We start from the raw sequence: 20,212 nt of genomic DNA, 5'->3' as shown, positions 1-20,212 counted from the left end.
CTGTGAATGGAACCCTCTGCCTGGCCTCCACAGGTTGCCTTTACAAAACAAACAAACTTCTGTCTCATCTATGCTGGGCACTGAGTGTATGCTTGACCCCCGTCTTGGCGCTCTCCTGTTTTTTTTTTTCTTGTCTTTTGAAGATGACACAGAGAGGGTGGCTTGGTCTGTAGAAGGATTTGAAAATATTTTAGAATTTGTGAATTTGGTTTTCAGTTGTTTTGGGGAGGTCAGAGTTTCCTGAAACAAACTAGTTTTTTTGCCCCACCAGTCTGACTGCTTTATTTTTACAAAATTTTATCCTTATCTATCTATCTATCTATCTATCTATCTATCTATCTATCTATCTATCTATCTATCTATCTATCTATCTATCTATCTATCTATCTATCTATCCGTGCTTGTTATGCTGTGTTGGTTGTAAAAAGCATTATACAGATAAGTTGAACTGACTGAAGGCAGTTGAGTTGAAACCAGTGCATTGAAAACCAAAGTGAATTAAAGGGAGGTCTGTCTGTGCTCTTCGGAGCAGGTCCAGCCAGCTGCTGTCAGTCAGTGAGTGAGTTTTGGATGACAGGGTGTGAAATACGCCGTGGGCAGAGAAATGTCTCTGCATAGCAGGTCAGCGGTCCTTCGATGACTCTGAGGAGAAACTGTGTCAGTTTGGAGCCGGAAGAGAAATCTGGCTTAATCAGTGTGGAGAGAGGATCTTGGATGAGGGCACAAGCAACTGTCCAGTCTGGACAGGGTGGCACACACAATGGCAGGTGGAGTTGTGTTCCTCAAAAGGAGATCTAGAGAATTACTAATGATCTGTGATTTCTTTCTCTCTCTCTCTCTCTCTCTCCCCTCTCTCCCAGACCAGCAGTGTTCCACCTGGTCACCATCTCGAAAACACGTCAATGAAGACAGACGCTGCCCCCCTCCACCCAGAAACATGAAGGGCTTATCCGGCGGACGCACGCAGCACCACCAGATCCCCTCGCCCCATCTCCCCCCTCCCCTGAGCTTGGTCGATTATGAGAATCCCCACGACCCCCCCGGCATGCATATCTCAGACGTCCGCCACTCCCATCTCCTCAGCCCCACAGAGAGCTGCGCCATGGACTACCACCATCACCGCTACTCTCCCCGCAGCTCCATCCATTCCGACTGCATGGTGATGTCGCCCGTCATGCTGCCCACAGCCGCCGTGGCGGACCACGTCTCCAGCAGCACCTTCCCGAGAATGCACTACAGCTCGCAGTACTACGATTCCGCCACCAGGGACGACTGCGCAGCCATCACTGCCTCCGCCACCTCCGCCGCGGCCGCGGCCGCGGCTGCAGCTGCAGCGGCCGCATCCTCTTCCTCGCATCATCAGGGCAGCAAGAGCAACCGTATTCCCGCCAACTTGCTGGACCAGTTTGAGAAGCAGCTCCCACTGCATCGCGATGGCTTCCACACACTCCAGTACCAACGCACCTCCGCTGCAGCTGCCGCAGCCGCCGCAGGCGAACAGCGGAGCGAGAGCCCCGGACGCATCCGCCATCTCGTCCACTCCGTGCAGAAGCTCTTCACCAAGTCCCACTCGCTGGAAGGGTCGTCCAAGATGAACGGGACGAAAGGCGACAGTGGCGGTGGAGGAAGTAGCCACCATCATCCTGGTCACCACTCGTCCAAACACGGCAGCAAGCGAAGCAAGAGCAAGGAACGCAAGCACCGTCCGGGCGTGGGTGGCTGGTGGAGCTCGGACGACAACCTGGACAGCGACAGCACATACCGAACGCCCAGCGTGTTGAGTAGGCATCACGCCGAACATGTGGGCCACTGCTTCCCAGAATCCATGCACAGTCACTTTGGCGACCACTCCCTCAAAACCTCCAAGAGCAACAATGACGTCAAATGCTCAGCCTGCGAGAGTTTGGCCATGGCCCCAGAGGGGAAGTTCATGAAGAGGAGCTCCTGGTCCACACTGACCGTCAGCCAGGCCAAGGAGGCATACCGCAAGTCCTCCCTAAACCTGGACAAGCCCATGCTGCACCAAGACTTCAAACCCTCGCTACGTTCCAGTCACTATCTGCAGGTGAGTGTAGGCTTCAGTATTCAGCATTCAGTTTCTGCTTTCTTTTTGAAACTCTCTCAGATTAATTGAGAACCACTTTCTGTATTAGAGGGTGCACCTTGACTGTTTAGCAGCATCCCAAGAGCAACATGTTGGGTTCAGTTTATTTTGCTTTGAAGCACCTGGCAATGCTCGGCAGCAGGACTATGAACCTGCTGATAGTTTGCCCAGCAGTCCACTTCACAATATGAACCAACAGTCTTTCAGTTCCCTGTCTTATCCATATAGGGGATGCTATCCCTAAACTCATTGGTTTAAGGGTTATTTTTAAGGGTTTTCGTTTCCTACATGAACCCTCACCCCAAAGAAACAAAAACCAAATGAAACTAAAAAGAAGGTCATTTGACTGTGCAAAGCAGCTTCTTTTGTACGTTAGTGGAACTAGTAGCGTGACCAGACATTTAGGCACAACTCCTCTGCGTGAGTTTGAAAGATTCTGAAGTCTGAAGATTCTGAGCTGTGTGTTTGATCTCTGGGTCACCGAGATGTTCTGAAAGATAAATCATTTGAAATTGGAATGCGATGTACTTGAATTGTTTTCTCAAGCAGGATCTCAGAGCATCTCAGCAATGTCTTGCCAACAGGCAAACTTTATTCAAGAGATGAAGGTCTATAGAATTGTCCTGTCAAGGGGGATACGTTGGCAGTAATAGTGCTGAGGTTGCATGTGCAAACCTTTTGTAGGCGCTTTCTAATTATGATGACACAAGTTGGTCACAAAACCCCGGAACAAAAATCACCAGATTCAGTTGCTTTAGAGCGCATTTGAAGTTTAGAGAAATTTCAGAATTCAGACAGTGATACTGTCTTGGATTTCAACTGACAGTTTGAAGAAAGTTTAAAATTTCAGAAAATGTTTCTTCTTTGAATGTCATCTGACAATAGACTCGGGGTACAAAGCAGACAAGAGCGAAAAAGAGATATAGCACTGTCATCTATGTATTTATGATACGGTATTAATGTAGAGCGTTTCTTATTAAGATAGTACCACAAAGATTTTTGGCCTCTTGAGAAGGGGATTGAGGAGAAACTTCTAGAAACTTCTGTTTAAAAATTGTTCATCCAGGAATATACCTAGCAATAACTGATATTGATGGATTGACTAATCTGCATGAGTACTTGCTGGAGTAGAAGACATTCATTGACAAATTGATTGGTCAAGCCTACAAGGAAAAACCTATCTGTTTGGATTGGGCCCTCAATTCACTGAACAGTCATTTTGAGGTTGGAAGCTTTCGCGGCCAATAATAGTCCACCCGCGCACTTCATTGTTTGTTGCCCTCGAGCAACCATTGTTTATATAGTAACTTATATAGAAGCGCAGATCAATGCATTGAGTAACCATGGCTCAGTGAAGCCATACTGTCTTTAATTTGCTTTATGTGCGTTCTATTGTTCTACAGACAACCAGAAAGTGACCAAGTCTTTTTTTGACTGTTGGAAATTGACAATGTTAGGTTCCTACTAATCTTCTTAATCACTGCTAATTCTCCCCACACCAGCTTAACATGTAATTCCAGCACCCCCCCCCCCCACACACACACACATGCACAGACACACACACACACACACACTCGCTCACTTCTTGTCTCACTGCCTTGTCTCTCTATCTGTCAAATACACCTCCCTTACCATATTCACATTTAACATACAGACACCAATGAAACAAAGGTACAATGAACAATAAACGACATTGTTCTCAGTACACGTTCATGAAGTGTTACTTTGCTGTACTGACTTTGGTTCCACACAGAGAAGGAAGACCTTCATATTTAGCCAAAATGTCGTGTAGATTTCCAACTTAAATGAGCTCTGAACAGTCTGTGATCAGTGCTTTGGGTTACTAGGCCGTCTCTGTCTGTTTCACCTACTGACACATTTACAGTTCATAACACTCAGCTGCCAGCTCGAACAACTCTCTTATGCAGGAGCTGTGTTCTTTGCAAAACAGAGCCAAACTTTAGTTCTGTAGTTTAAGATAAAAGCGGTTTGGTTATGAAATGTATAATTTAATATTGCAAATCACAATGTGCCGTGCTGCCTCAATGACAGGGATTTTGATAATTACCCCAAGCCCAAGGTTCCTGAAAATTGCCAGACAGCTGTTCATTTCATTAAGGTGCCCTTAAAAGGCCTTAAGAGATTAAACGCTGTAGACGCAGGGTCTGACTCCTCTATAATGCAAGTCAGAGATGTTCTTTATCGGATGTGTGTGCAATGAGCAGGAACGTACAGCATGTGTGATGAAATCTGCGGATGCTGGGAGGGGACAGAGACGTAGCGGTGCATTGTGGGAAGCGAACGGAAGGGGCGACGTCGCGAAGCTTCTGTTGTCAGCAGCCACCGTTTCCTGCTTCCAGGGGACACGTTTATGCAAACGAGTCCCAATTATCTCTCGCGGCACCTGCAGAGGAACGAATGAGCGGGCCAGATCGACACGCAGGAGGTGTCAAGGCCAACACTATAAAGTGTTAAATTGAGTGTGAGACACAAGGCCACAGGATCCTCTCCGCAACCCCCCACCCCAACAGTGATTGTCACAGGCCAGAATCACGCACAGAACGCCAGCATGCACTTTTATTCCAAAGCTGCAGCAGTTGTATTAGCGGAGTGCAGAGAATGCACAGTATTCTGACAGAGTACCTTTTTGTTATATTTCAGTCTTGCTTTAGGATTTTTCCTTTACCTACTGACTAATGAAGCTCTCAGAGGATGTTAGACGGGTGATTAGTAAGGTAATAATGCAACTAAATTGAAGTAGCGCTTATGTTTCTCTGTCCAGAACACATTCCCCACTTGAAAAGTGGCCACTGGAGTCAGAGGTGAAGGGGTCTGCCTGTTTTCAGTATTATCGGTTGTTTCACTCTTGTTTTTTTTTTTTTTTGATGTTGTGCCACAGGTGATGTAGTGTTGCTTATGGTACATTATTCAGATAAAATTTCATTTTTGTTTTGCTCCATATTTGAAATCAGGCTTTATTTATATGCTCTTATTCCAAGAAGTTAATCTGAAATTCCAAATTTGTTCATCAAAAAAAAAAAAAATAACATACTGTAGCTGAAGTGGGTTTTTTTTTTTTTATCGTTAAGTTAAGAAGTTGATGGGAAAAGAATGTCACTCTTAAAATCGAGAGGTCAATATTTCTGTTACCAAAAGAAAATACCTGTCTCTCAGCCTCAAACGATTCAGACAAATAGCGCGCCCTTGCAGACAACCTGTGGATTCCTGCCAAAGCGAAAAGACAGTGACAGGCCCTGACAGGGATAGCTGTTTTTTTTTTCCGTTTGTTTTTTGTTTTGTTTGTTTTTTTTTCCCCTTGTTGTCATTGTAAATGGAACAGAAAAAAATGTGCGTGAGGCTTTGGTAAACACATACAGACTGTGTCTTGTCAGTTGAGAGTGTGTTGATAGAGTGGTTATTGATGTTGGAGATTCTGTAGAATGATGTGGATTCAGTGTACAGCATTGTGCCCATTGAAGGTCAGACTGCTGTTCTTTGCTGATTTAGTTGAGTCATTGAAAGAGAGAGAGGGAGAGAGAGAGAGAGAGAGAGAGAGGGAGAGGGGGAAGATGTCTCCAGGGAACTGGGCACTGCCGATGCTTCTGTGTGTGTGTGTGTGTGTGTGTGTGTGTGTGTGTGTGTGTGTGTGTGTGTCTCTGTCCCTGCCCCGCTGTGTGTGAGAGGTTTCATGTTTCATCACTGTGTGTTTGACTGGCCGTTATGGAGATGAATTAGGGTAATGGGCCGTGTGTCTGTCCGGGGGGCGTTCTTCAACATCTGCTTGGCTCACTCAGTCGCGCGGACTGATTGTAATGGATAGGCTGAAATACAAGCCTAGGAAATGTAGAATTGTGTTTGCGTTTTTGTTTTCGTTTTTTTCGTGGTTGGTGAGCACATACCTGCATGCAAGGGTGTGTGTGTGTGTGTTTAATTGCTGTGGCCATTGCTTTCACACAGAACCATAAAGTTTGATGGAATGACCTTTTCCCTTTCTCCAGTGTAAGGAACAGCTCAAACCCAGGTCATAGGTCAATGCTTTTTCACTGACTGACACTGTGGTTTAGGATCTAGACATCACTTTATCTGAACATATACACGGACATATACACGGACATATACACGGACATATACACGGACATATACACAAATACACTCATGCACAACTCACAACAGCCTTGTTAACCACTGGCCCAGTGATTCAAAAATTTGGTGTCTTAAGAGCGGAAATCGACTCCCTTATTGGCGTCTTTAAGCTTAATTAATTCAGTGTCTTCACCAGTGCCATGTTTTATCTTGCTTAGTCTTTTGGGATGCGGTGAAACGCTCACACAGCAGATTAATGTGCGTGATAGTTTTGCTGATAGTGCTGGGAAGCGAGATGTCAGCAAGCTGGCTAATTATCTTTTTGACTTCGCAAAGCAGTCATTTGAGCAAAGAATGGAAATTTGTCAGAGCTGTTAGGATCTGACTTACAGAAATCACTTGGATTGACAAGCACAAACACCTTGACGTTAAGGTGACTTCCTGTTAGCTTTTTTTTTTTTTTTCCCTCCTAACTTTGTACTAACTCTGCCATGCTTCAGATATCTGTGTATTTCTGGTCTATGGATGGTTTCAGACCCACTGAAGTGGTCAGATAATTGTTATGTCATTACTTTCCAGACCATGTGATCTAATGGTTTCCTATGCAGAATGTTTCTGTAACCTTTTTAAAAAGGCAGGTACCAAACAGGAGGACCATCTGACAGGCATTCAAGCCATTGCATGTACACTTGTTGTATATTATTTTGGAAAGACCCCAAATTCAGTAATTCTCCTGTGTATTGTCAGCCAGATGGCTTAGAGAACTATTTTATATGTACAGACATATTAGCAGTGTGTTGCATTTCATATTGCATTCTCCCTTGATGAAATGATCTTATGTGAGAAAAGTGTTTGGGGGGTCAGGGTGTGTGGGCACATGGTGTACCTGTATATCAGGCGTGACCAGGATGGGGGGGGGGCAAAATGGGGTCACTGTGTAGTGCTATAGGGCCTGTGTCCTCCATTTCCCTTCATCTGCAGTGATAAATGAGCAAGGTGAAACAGAGAGACACAGAAAGAGAGAGAGACAGAGACAGAGACAGAGAGACACAGAAAGAGAGAGAGACAGAGACAGAGAGAGAAACAGAGAGGCAGAGAAAGAGAGGGAGAAAGAGACAGAGAGAGAGAGAGGCAGAGAGAGAAACAGAGAGACACAGAAAGAGAGAGAGACAGAGAGAGAAACAGAGAGACACAGAAAGAGAGAGAGACAGAGAGAGAGAGAGGTAGAGAGAGAAACAGAGAGACACAGAAAGAGAGAGAGACAGAGAGAGAGAGAGGCAGAGAGAGAAACAGAGAGACACAGAAAGAGAGAGAGACAGAGACAGAGAGAGAAACAGAGAGGCAGAGAAAGAGAGTGAGCAGAGAGAGAGAGAGAGACTGACAATCAGTCAGTATTCCCCCTTTGGGGGTAGCAGGAGCTAATGACCAGTTATTGGTTGAATTTAATAACGCTGATTATTTTAGATGGACGGAAAGACTGTGAGGACTGTGGTTTTCTGCGAGTGGTGACTTGCTGTTGTCCATCTCCCTCAACCAGTTTCCTAAATTGGGCAATAGAAAGCTCTCCAAAATCCCTTCTGAGCGTCAGAGGATGAGCAGGAAATCACAGGGATTAGTCATCAAGGGAATAATAATCAAAATTCAGAGAATTTAGCCAAATGCGTAAGTTTGTGTCTAGATTCCAGCCATATTTAGAACATACAAAGATCCAGGTCTTATAAGGTGTATATATATATATATATATATATATATATATATATATATATACACACATACACACACACACATATCACCCTCACAGAATGGCAATGACAGCTTGAACAGAAATGAAATGAACAGCCACGGGAATATTAGAGCAGTAAAAATCAAAGCTGATTTAACAGAAAATTGAAAGTTTCATTTCTATTCAGATGGATCACGTTACGACATCTTCCATAAGTGCCCCATTTCCGCTTATGCTTCCAGAAAGCTTAAAATTACATTAGCCTTTGTTGAGCAAGTGTTTCAAAGGACATCAATTTACTGAAAATATCATAATTAGACATTCTTGTATAACAGAGTTATACAACCACAAACGTTTACCATAATAAATAACGCGAATGGGGTCGGTGCTTCTCACAGAGCCTGACTAACTTGCGTGCGTTAGCGGCTGTGTGCGATGCGTTTTACAGCTGGATCATTACACAAGTCAGATACAGTTATGGCAGTAAATCAACGAATATTGGATTCCTAAAACTGGGATTCATAGTAAGCTGATATTTTTTTTCCCCACCATTAATTTTGATGTTAAAAATAAGGCTGTACTCGCTCATTAAACACAGCTGTATCTAAGCTAGCAGAGGCGGAAGCTCAGCCTTCTTGACATTATGATATAAAACTGAGCTTCACAGACACTAAAAACTCCTTTCTCTACATCATACAATGTCCGCTCTGCGATCGAGGGGAATCATTTTAAACTTCAGTATCCAGTTCATTAACAGATTTTTTTAAGTATCCTGTAAAACGAGGAGGAAAATAGATCCAACACACTAAACGGACATTTTTTGCCAAGATATTTCACTAAAGCCGTTTTCACATGTGCACTACGGACTATATCCGCAGAATCAGGTTCGCATTATGTCCGAAGTTGCCCTTTCACACATGCAGCTCACAGCAGCAGATAGCCCGAGTCAGAGGCTTTCACACATAATACTCGAAATACTCCGTTTGGTTTAGGTGGGGGGTGGCACCTGGGTAGAACGTGCAGGAGGCAGGACATGATGCAAAAAGTACCCTGCGAAAATTGCGTTTGTTTGTTTACACCGAATCAAAAAAGGCGAACGAGGCCACCGACTTTAGTCTGACGATTTCGGCGTCGGCCCTTACCGACAGAAGTTCCCCAATCTCATCGTCTCTCCAGACATTTTGGTTGGCGCTCTATTCACACATGGACCTAAAGGAAGAGAAAACGGAGTTTGCACTAGGGTACTGGTAGAATAAAGTCCGTTTAGAATCCGATTCGACTGATTCGGACATTTTTGTTCACACATGCAGCCCCTTATTTTAGGGCTGCAGTGCATGTGTGAAAGGGGCTTACATTAACACTTTTCTTCCAAAACATGTTTTGTGATTGTAATGTACATTGTTCTGTTTGCCTTGTGAGATGACAGTGTATCTTGTGGAAACCATGGTGTTGAATTATTATCAGTTAAAATCATTCTCGTTTGAGACACATCTCAACTTATATTTCCTCTTAACTTTTTTTTCTTTTTTTTTTGAGATGCGGCTAGCTTAGTGTCATCTGTGCTGTGATGAGTGTTGTGGTTAACCTGTTTTTTTGTGTGTGTGTTTGGTTGATGTTTTTGTCTTTTCTCTTTTTTGGGGGGCTGGAGCTTTGACTTCACCGATGCATATGCATGATGTATCAATGTCTCTAGTTCATCTGCCGTTGCTATGGTTGCAACCTACACACATGCCTACATTCCCCTTAAAATTAATCTGAACGAAGCTTTATTTCAGAATTAAAATGTGATATTTTCCCGGAAGCTTTCTCCAACCCACTGCTGAAGAAGTGCTCCATTCCACTTTCTTCTCGGGGCCAGTTCATAAAGAACGTTACCATAGTAATCATTCAGGTTACTGGAGATTTGATTTCAAAAGTCTACATTAATTAATCTCTCAGACACTCTTGTTTTATGTTAACAGGATTATGCAGTGTAAACAAGACATGCACCCTTTTTCACCGGGAGGATTATAACATGTCTTGTTAATGGTATCATTAGAATGTTTTTTGTTTTTGTTTTTTGTTGTTTGCTGTTGTTGCTGTTGTTGTTTAATCTGGTGGGCTTTTTCAGTAGATCAGTATTTAGCACTTTTTTTAACTGTTTACATTTTGAAATCCAGTAAGCATAGGAATGTACAGTGTCTGCTGACTGACTGAGTGAAAGTAACTTTAGATTCTGTCTTAAAGGCCAATAGGAAAAGACATTGCTTCATCCCACCTGCTGTGAGAACCAATAAGAACAGTATCACTTAGATTTGTCTTACACAATGTGGAATACCTCGTGCTGGCTAAAAAAAAGCCATTTGGCTTTTTACTAAAGACCCATTTCACATCTTAAAAAAAAAAAGCCCCACGTGCACATGCACATTTTCGGAGGAATATAGGAAGGATATGCCCTCTGGGTTTCATCAGTATTTCTATACAGTTTTACCTTCATTATTTTACAGCAAGTGAGAAGTTTTTTGATGAAAATAGAGGATAAACTATAAATGCAAGTCACTGATCTAAAAACCATCCAAGCTGCTGAGAAACAGCTTGAAAGACAGTTCTGTGTGGGGCGGGGGAAAGCTGAAATTCCCATTTAATCACCCAGATGGGTCTTGTTCAGTTTACAGACGCAGACATGGAGTTGATGTGAAATATTTGAGGACCATGAAAAAGCTAAATTTGGAGAAAAAAGAGGATAAATACTAAATACACGTTTCGGTGTCCTGTGAATTTGAAAGGAGGCTGGATCATTAGGCTTGTCCGAGCGTGGCGGATAAGCCCCGGAGGGGAACCAGGCTTTGGCACAGGGATAAGTGAGCTTCTGCCACCTTTGTTTGGGCAGAAATTCAGTAGCTATCTGACTCAGCTCCCTCCGTGTGCTGGATAATTGGGGTGTTCTGTACTCGCAAACAAAAGAGAAGCTGGTGAGACAACCTTCAAAAATGAAGTTTCATGGGAATTTTTGGGGAGGGTGGGGAGGTTGCTTTCGGAAAACGGTCAATAACCGGGCTGACAGTTATTAATGTTAAGTCCTGATGCTACAGAACAACTTTGGTCTTATGGATCTTTTCTTTCACTGTGTAGTGTTTTAGCTAAAGGCAGTCTGTGTTCTTTTTTTAATTTTTTTCATTTTTTTTTTTTTGGATGGGGGGGCCCAGGTGCCTCAGGATGAGTGGGGCGGATACCCCGGCATCGAGAAGGACGAGGAGATCCCATGCCGCAGAATGAGAAGCAGCAGTTACGTCAAAGCCATGGGAGATGATGAGAGCGGCGACTCAGACACCAGCCCCAAAACATCGCCTCAAAAAACCATCCGTCCAGATGCTCTCGTCCTGAAGTCTGCCTTGCACAGGCCTCATATAGACCCCCACAGGTAAGACAGCATGCACAGGTCTGGGTACACTTGACTCAGGAATATGCAAATATGCAAGAGTGCTAACAGGAGGGGCCTGTTAGAGCTGGCACTGTTCCTGTAGTGGATAGCAGGGGAACCGCACTTGTATTCTGAACCACTGGTGAGATGTGTGGGTGTGTGCGTGTGTGTGTGTGTGTGTGTGTGTGTGTGTGTGCGCGCGTGCATGTGTACTGTTCCTGTAGTGGATAGCAGGGGAACCGCACTTGTATTCTGAACCACTGGTGATCCTGGTGATCGTGTGTGTGTGTGTGTGAGTGTATGTGTGTGTGTGTTGTTGTTGTTGTTGTTGGGGTGGGAGTGTGTGTGTGTGTGAATGTAGGTATTTAGCAAGGAGTACGTGTATACATCCTGAAATTTGGCTTGCGCTGTTTTCCCAAGAGCCAGACGGGGTGTTCTGTTAGCATTAGCAATCAAGAGTCTGCCTTTCATCTGCCTCCACCGCTACGCTCTTATGTTTCCAGCTGTGAATTCTCCCTTATTCTGAAGACAAAATCTCATATCAGATAATATGATATAGAAGCTATTTTTATTTACTTATTTATTTATTTATTTATAGTTTTAGTGGTTTAGTAAGGATTGGAACCTGAGTACTTTTATTATGTTTCTAAATTGTCTGTGTTGTTTATAAAGTGTGTGTCAAGATGGATGATGACTCGTCTACTGCAAACCAAATCTACCTAACCTAACCTAACCTGACCTAACCTAACCTAACCTAACCTGAGCTGAGCTGAGCTGAGCTGAGCTGATCAGCAGCTCATTGTAAAAGTACTTCCGACTGATATAGAGCTAAGAGTTCCGAGTCTCAGAGTTGGAGTCTCAGTCTCAGAGTCTTGGTTCTGATTCTGTAAATTCTTTTCATTTGTTGAGGTTCTGGGGTGATGGGTGCAATGAGGCTCATTTGGCTGGCTTGAGACACGGACAAACCCTTGGGCTCACGTGCTGTGACCAGGGTTCTAGTGGTAGAGCCTGTGTGGTCCTGTGGAAGAGGGCTGGTGTTTGTGGATAATTAGAGACACCGTGGTGAGAGCACGAGGCCTGGAATCTCATCAGTTACGGCAGGTCTGAGAGAACTCCACGATAACATAGAGAGACAGCAGAGGACAAGGCAACACAGTTTGACTGCTGGTTCATCTGCTGTCCATACACTCCACCTGGTTTCATCAAGGTTAATGTTTGTGTGGACTTGAGAACAAAACGGTGTAAAAAAGAGTTGCAGACTGATACTTTAAGGGTGATTTTACGATGCAGGACAGGTGCCTCTCAGTCCCTGAAAAATTCACATGAAATCGCGGATTGTCTAGAGCAGCTGTGAATATGTTACAGTTTCACTGTTCTGTGTTTTTACAATATTTTATTTGCAAACTAGATATTGTTATGCAAATTTGCTGAAAATTACAACAGAAAAAAAAGACTAACAGGAGAGTGCACCACTCTAGAGCACGGCAACAATAAAACATGCCGTAAAAAAAAAAAAGAAAAATCATTAAATGTGTGGGAAAAAGGGGGTGACCTTGCATCTCAGGGTTTAATGTAATTTTAGCATGTCCAAGCTGCCAAAGAAGTAACTGTTTGTCTAAAACCAAATTAGCAGTCGACTTGAACGGAGGAGCCGTAGGCTGTTCTGTTATTAATAGCTGTTATTGATAGCTTGCTTTCATATTTGTTGGGATTTTGCTTTCACTGGATGTGCATTTATGATGCCCTTTTTGAGACAAAAAGTTTTTTTTTTAAAATGATTATTATTTTATTTTATTTTATTAGAAACATATTGTATATCAGATTACTGCTCTAAGCACTCATCCACAAACAGGCAACCTGAAGAATGGAAACACAGTACATCATGGATCACTGTAAGTGGTTTGCCCAGAGACTAATTAATCCATTGTTACAATAATACGTCAATTTGCGTGAGTGAAAAAAGCGGCATTTTAAGACCTTTTCCTTTAGTTATACTGAAATGAATGAGCTTCACTGGTATTCTAGTAAAATGTTATTCTGCTGTTATTCTAGTAAAAAAAAAAAAAAAATCTAGTAAAACAGAAAGTGACAGTAAATGACTGATTAGAGAGATGTAAAAAAAGATGTAAATAACAGACTTTCAAGGAACATGAAATTTGTTTCCTAGTGTAGAGCCGCCTGTGAATATGTTACACCCAAATGAAAAAAAAGAGAGACTTTCTAGAACATTCTTTCCTCAGTACTCATGGTAAAATCACTACAAAAACATTATGTGCCGCTGACAGATAAGATGCGTGATTGCTTTTCTTTTTTTTTTTTTCTTCTTTTTTTTTTTCATACTGTAAAAGTGTCTTTTCGCCGAACTTGTTGTTGCTAATTATGCGTGATTAAAGTCAGACGTGACTCTGGGTTTTGTAATGACGTGCCTGTCATGTCTCTGTCAGACGCTTGTGGCCTCGACTCGAACATGAAGGTTTGTGTGAGAGAAACTGATGTCAAACGTGCATAACTTAGATAAATCTTCTATTTGAAGCGTGGCAGACACAAAAGAATGTAATCTTTCCCATGTATTTTTCAAGACGTGTTTCAGTTTTCAGGAGAAAGTTTCTTTCTTTTTTCTTTTTTTTTTTTACATATTGTGGTGCTTTTGTAATCTACTGAAATAACTCTGTTACACAACTCTAACCGTCTGCTATAGCAGATAGAGGAAAGTGGACTCCCCCTTCTCAACATTTCCTCTGTATTTATAGCTGAGGAGGGAGTTTTTTCCTTGATCCTGTGTCTTCAGGAATGCTCACAGACAGGACCCTGTAAAGCTGCTTTGGGAAATTGCCTATTGCATAAAGCACCTTATAAATAAAACTTAACTCATCTCGGCTGATTGTCTTGACTGGAGGTGTATGGGTGTTTTGGGAGAGCAGAGGATGCTGAAGCGTAGCTTCTTTGGTAGCGGGGGTGTAGTTCCCATTAGCCGCGACATCTTCCTTCCACAGAGAGAAGGAGAACTGAGTGGACGTACATGCGCAGTGGTCCATGAGAACAGCATTCTGGCTAAACATCGTCGTGTTTAGAGAATCCGTTTTGTGGAAAACGGTTTGGAGTTTGGCTTGTGAGTTGTCGTCTGTTCCAGTGTGGTGGAAAGGTTACAGTCAACATTCTCATGCAGAAAAAAGCAGTATTGCTACTTCTGGAAATTTTCTGGCAGACTTGTCCGCTAAAGTCAAAAACGGGATTAGAACGTACAGTAATGCGTCTGTAGAGTAACGGCCGTGATGGTATGCGAAGGCCACACCTCATGAAGCTTGTCATGAGGGCAAACCAGAGCTCTTTTAGGATTGATTGCAGAATTCATTTAATTAAGATGTTTCTTAGAAGGACTTTACTTGGTGCTTTCAACTCATGGCCCCAATATTCAAGTTATGATAACTGTTTGATCTGTCACTGATGTCCTGTAATTCAAGAATGGAGCAGGTAATAAGCACCACACCCCTGACAGTAGTGACGGTATGCCATAGGAGAAATCAGAGCTGTTTTATGATTGGTTGCAGAAAATTAAGATTAATTTGTTGAGTGAACTTTAATTGGTGCTGTCAGTATATGGTTCTGGTAATCAAAGTATGATATCTGTTTGATATGTCACTGAGGTTCTCTTCTTCAAGACTGAATTTGGTAGTAAGAAGAAATTCAACTAAGTTTGGTTTAAGTGCAAAAGACTGACTGGTTGACAGTCTTTCCTTTAACTACTGGTAAATATTGATGGGTATATGAATTAATCTCAGAACAGGCGCACAGATAGGGCAGTTACAATCTGTGTACAGTTACAACATAATACTGGATACACTCTGAATATAATCTGGCTGAATGGAAGTTCTTTGAAAGAGAACTTTATCGTGACTGGCAGATTAGAAGAAGAAGAAGAAGAAGAAGAAGAATATTATTATCATTATTATTATTATTATTATTATTATTGATCAGGTGAAAAAGTCAACTCTTTAACCTTCGTTTGTTCAAATGCTACACGCACATCAACACAAACTACTGCTACGACCCTATAACTCATTCAGTGGGAAAAAGACAAACATTAACACCATGTGCTCATGGTTTCAAACCAAACACAGCGTTTAATCCAGAGGGAAAACAGTCACTCTCCCGCCTCCCTCTGCTTTCAGTGGAAAAATGTATGCCACAGACAGAGCATTATGTAAATGAAGCCACCCTTTTTTTTTCTCTTTTCTTTTTTCCCCCCTTTCTTTTTTCAGGGTTATTATATGAGAAACGTATATCAGTCTCTTGTCGTACAAGAGTGCATGTTGCGTGGCAGGTGAAATGCAAATTGGCAGGTGATTGGTCAGTAATAACAGAGTAGGCGGGATGTCAGCCTTTCAGAGAGAGCTATTTTTGCGGAGCTGGATTAGAGGGTCCAGATGACGGTTCAGAAGAGAAGGCTGAACGCTCAGTGGAGGAATGTGAAATTGTGGTATCAAAATAAAGAAATAAATAAAGAAATGAAACAAAGGCAAAAAGAAAAAAATAGGAAACCAGTGCAAGTTTGATTTTTTTTTTTTTTTTTATCCGACGTGTTACATGCTAACAGTACAACTAAACTACTGATTTCTCTGCATCGAGGCAAAGGAAGTAAAAAAAAGAGGTGATGGTGGGGGTTGGGGGGGGGGGGGGGCGTCTTGAGGCGTTGAAAAAGACATGTCAAATTCTGTTTATATACTGACTTGTTACAAGGAGTCAGTCTCTGTTTCTGGAGCCCACGTAATGTAGGATTTGCCAGCATGTGTGTTAAGAATGATTTGCTGGAAACAGAGAGTTCCGGACTGAAAGAATAAGCTCCATGCTTCCGTCACAACCATCCTGGCTGTTCACAGATTGTTTTTCTTTTCGTGACCAGGGTTTCATCATCTCAGTGTCACTATGACTGTCTTCATATCCTTCTCCACATCAAGGTTCTTATTTCTAGATCGGAAGAAGAAATAAAACTGTTAGACCAGGTGATGGGACACCTTTTAATGTATTCTCAATGTGTAAGGACAGTCTGTACTCATCAGATGGAGGACTCTGTGTGTCTGTGCTGCATTTACATTGATCTCACTGGTTTCTCTCCGTTTTAGCCAAACCTACCACTTACAGACAACACGAGACATGCGTCCCCATCCCAGCGTCTCCCTGGACCCGGCCACCCACTTCAACCCGCCTCAGTTTCGCTCCCGCAACCAGAGCTACATGCGTGCGGTCAGCACGCTCAGTCAGGCAAGCTGCGTCAGCCAGGTGAGTCCAAGCAAGTCCCTTATAGCTGCACATCACAGCATATCGCCCCCATGTGGACAGGCAGGGAAATGCAGGCCCAGAACCGCTGGTGTCAAGTCGCTGCATGCCATCAATAGGGTTGACGTAAAAGAGAGACGTTCATTTCTTGATGTGTGTATCTGCCTTGCCCGATATGAAATCCTGTTTGCATGCAGAGCACATGTGAGTGTGTACTGGAGATGTATTAAGTGAGTTAGCTTGTCTGTCTCTACTGGTTTTCAGACATTGCTCTTTGGACTTGGTAGTTTCTGTAGTTTGTTGTTGTGGGATATCAGCTCTGTTTCTGCGTGTTTGTCAAAGACAATTGGAAGCTATGGTTCATTTAACAGAATTGAATGGCCCGTGTGTGCAGGCATTTATTGTGCTGCTTCTCTCTATCTTGCTCAACTTTTATGCCTACCTTAAATGGCATATTATAATCAATACCAACAATCTCACCAGCTGTGATGATTTTTGCTACTGTAGAGATAAACTGTTGTTAGGATACAGTAGGCTGGTAATTGTGTTTTGCCTTGCCGATGTGTCGGTACAGGTCAGGCTTTAACATATGATTAATTCACGCGCTATTTCTTTTTTCTTTCAACTTTGTCTGAACGTAGCTTTGTGATGCAGCGGCAGGTTCTCGTTTATGGCTCCGTGTCATTTGTGTGTGTGTGGGAGTTACGTGTCTGTACGACACAGCACTGCGCCGTTTGTATGTATAACTATGCCGCTGCGGCAAATGTAACGGACTTGTATTTCACGCTTTCTTTTCATGTTACCTCCTGAGAAGCGTAGATTGACTTGTCTTGTCCCGTTTCCATGCTTTTGTTAGAACAAAACTGTAGAACGCTGCTTATAATTTTCATATACGGCTTATACTGCTCATTGCACATGTGTGATGTTTAATACAGTTTCTTCTTTGAATAGGGTCTTCTTCAGATCTGCACCATGCTTTTTCCCTTTTAATATCACTTTCATCTTTCATTGAAATGGTACATACATTGAACTGAAATGTTATCTCTCGTTTCATTTTGTTAATGCTTCTTTGATTGTGACAAGAAAAAAAAATAAATAAATGAAAGGTCGGAAATTGACAATCCATATTTTTTCCTGCTAACACTCCTTCATATTCACTGTGCAAAGGGGAAGAATCAAAGTGAGAGAGAGAAAGGAAGAGGAAAAATTAAGGACTGCTATTCCTGTTTTTGTCTCTCAGGTGAGTGAGACTGAGGTCAATGGACAGTTTGAGTCAGTTTGCGAGTCCGTTTTTAGCGAAGTAGAATCCCAGGCCGTGGAGGCCTTGGACCTGCCCGGCTCTTTCCGTACTCGAAGCCACAGTTACCTGCGTGCAATTCAGGCTGGGTATTCCCAAGATGACGACTGCTTGCCTTCAATGACATCCTCCACTGTTACTTCAACTCTCAGATCCACAACAGGTAACAGTATGCCTCAAATCCCACCCAAACCCCCTCCCCCCGCCCCGCCCTGACCCACCCCCCACCCCTCACCCCTTCCAAAAAGAAGCGAAGACTTAGAACATATACCCTCATATGCATTTTATACATGCATACATACTCTGACATACCTACATATGTACAGTGGTATACCCATGTGCTTGGGAGATGCTGAGTTGAATGTTCCTGGTTGTTTCATCGGCTCCTGTCCGTTCTGTGGCTGTTACTGTTACCCCTGTTTTTTTCTTCACTAAGTGTTCAAGACCTGGAGCTGCTTGTGAGTCCCTTTGCACGATTCATGCATCATTCTCTGAGCTTCTGGTTAGTCGCGTGTGCTGATGATGAGACGTACCTCATTCAAATCTGTGTAGATAGATTCACATGCAAACAAACGCACACACACACACACACACACACACACACACATGCGCACACACACACACACACACACACACACACACCTGTACACGAAACATGACACGGCATGCTTAAAGAGGTGCTGTTCTGAGCATGTGAATTGTGTCAGTGTGTGTCCTGTTAGGGAGGTGTGTAGGGCAAAGGTCAGGAAAATGTGTGGCCGTTAAGAATCAGCCATAAGCTGATGGAGGTATTCACCCACACTGTTCTCACTTTGGAGGATTTTGTTCGAGTCGGTCCTTGGTCATTATTTATTAAGAATAAACAACAACAGGAACAAATGATGTGTGAATGCATGTTACATACTTACAGTAAAGTTTTTTTAAAAGGTATATGTTGTGATAACATTATATTTAAAACACGGTTTTGGTTGGAGATTTAGCCCTGTGCATAAGTTATAATGGTTCTAAATACCCAAAAGGAGTATCAGCGTTTCATGACTGAAAGGAATAAAAAAAAAAAAAAAAAGAAAGCTTTGCAAGACATAAATCCATCGTGTTCACCACTGCATCAGTGTTTCAATCGCTGTGAGCAAACACAAGCAGTCATTGGTGTACTCAGTGTCCACACGCCAAAAAAAGTAAAGCTATGAACCCTATTGAAATACTTCTATATGATGACAAATATACCTTTTTTTTTTTCTTTAAAAGGCCATTTAAACTTTTGTTTTCTTTTGGTTTAATTTTTGAATTTTTGAATGACCTTGTTGCACATGTTGAATCTGACAAACATATATATATATATGTATGTATATAAATATATATATGTGTATATATGTATATTTATATACATATATATATGTATGTATAGAAATATATATATCTTTTTTTTCCATAAAGTGGATAGTATTGTTTTCTCAGTCAATGTGGTGTTTTGATTTGATTGACCTCTATTCACAATTGGCTTTGGTTTGGTCAAAAAGCCGTCTGAGACAGCAGTGTGACAGAAGGACTGAAGACCAAGGAGAGTTCTCCAATCCCACCGTCTTACATGCTGAAATCCTCTCACCTCTCATAGGTTCTGTGCTCCAAACATCTCAACTCCCAGCAAAACTCACCCTAAGGGCCCCATTTACTAAAACCTTTAACATATACCAAGGTTTTTCACTGGCTGTTCTGATTCTGCTCGTGCTGCTATGGCGTCCAGTGTGGTAAAGGCTTTAGTAAATCTGATCCTGGGTCAGATGGCTGTGGTGTAACTGTCAAACATACCCAGCTGTGCCCTCTCCTTGCTTAGTGTGGTGCATAAAAATATGCGTGTGAGCCTGTTGTGTGAAAGATCCAGCTCAAAGTGAAATTATAGAGATTTTTCTGCTCTTTGGTATGCAGGCCTACATTAGATATTCCTTTAAAGCAGAGCATTGAAGATTATCTTGCTTTCAGCAAAATCATTTAACTAGGCCTGTGAGTGTAACAGAGAAAGAGAGAGAGAAAAAAAAAAAACTTTAATCGAACTGATATTGTTCCCTTAAACCACAACACTTCTGTTGTCCCTTTAAACCTCAATCTGAAGTGCTTGTCAGTGTGAACTGGAATTGGACAGCTGTATTCCCTCACAATACCAGATAATTAAGGCTAGCTGGCTCTTGAATGGAGAAGGTATCCTTTGCTGCCTCAATTGGCAGTAGCACAGCACACTCTCTGCATTGGCCTGGCATCTCTGGAAGGATTACCAGGGGGACAGAACAGCTGGAGACCTCAGTGGGGCCTGTGACAGGTACTCTAATGTCAACA

General features: G+C 42.6%; 1 protein-coding gene across 1 annotated transcript in view; it reads left to right on the top strand.

Moving 5' to 3' along the window:
• The first annotated feature begins 868 nt into the window (after positions 1–868).
• The window catches only part of LOC115809672 (disks large-associated protein 2-like), a 51,813-nt gene continuing 32,469 nt past the window's right edge, over positions 869–20,212 (top strand). The window contains exons 1-5 of the mRNA XM_030771424.1: positions 869–1,283; positions 1,356–2,065; positions 11,096–11,310; positions 16,431–16,587; positions 17,825–18,044. Of these exons, the coding sequence (XP_030627284.1) occupies positions 938–1,283; positions 1,356–2,065; positions 11,096–11,310; positions 16,431–16,587; positions 17,825–18,044 (1,648 nt within the window). The 5' untranslated portion in view covers positions 869–937. The remainder of the gene's footprint in view (positions 1,284–1,355; positions 2,066–11,095; positions 11,311–16,430; positions 16,588–17,824; positions 18,045–20,212) is intronic.

The sequence above is a fragment of the Chanos chanos genome, chromosome 4 (genome assembly GCF_902362185.1).
Source record: "Chanos chanos chromosome 4, fChaCha1.1, whole genome shotgun sequence".
In the NCBI taxonomy this organism is placed as follows: domain Eukaryota; kingdom Metazoa; phylum Chordata; class Actinopteri; order Gonorynchiformes; family Chanidae; genus Chanos; species Chanos chanos.
Note: the sequence above shows the minus strand (reverse complement) of the source record. Positions and strands in the feature narration are given on the sequence as shown.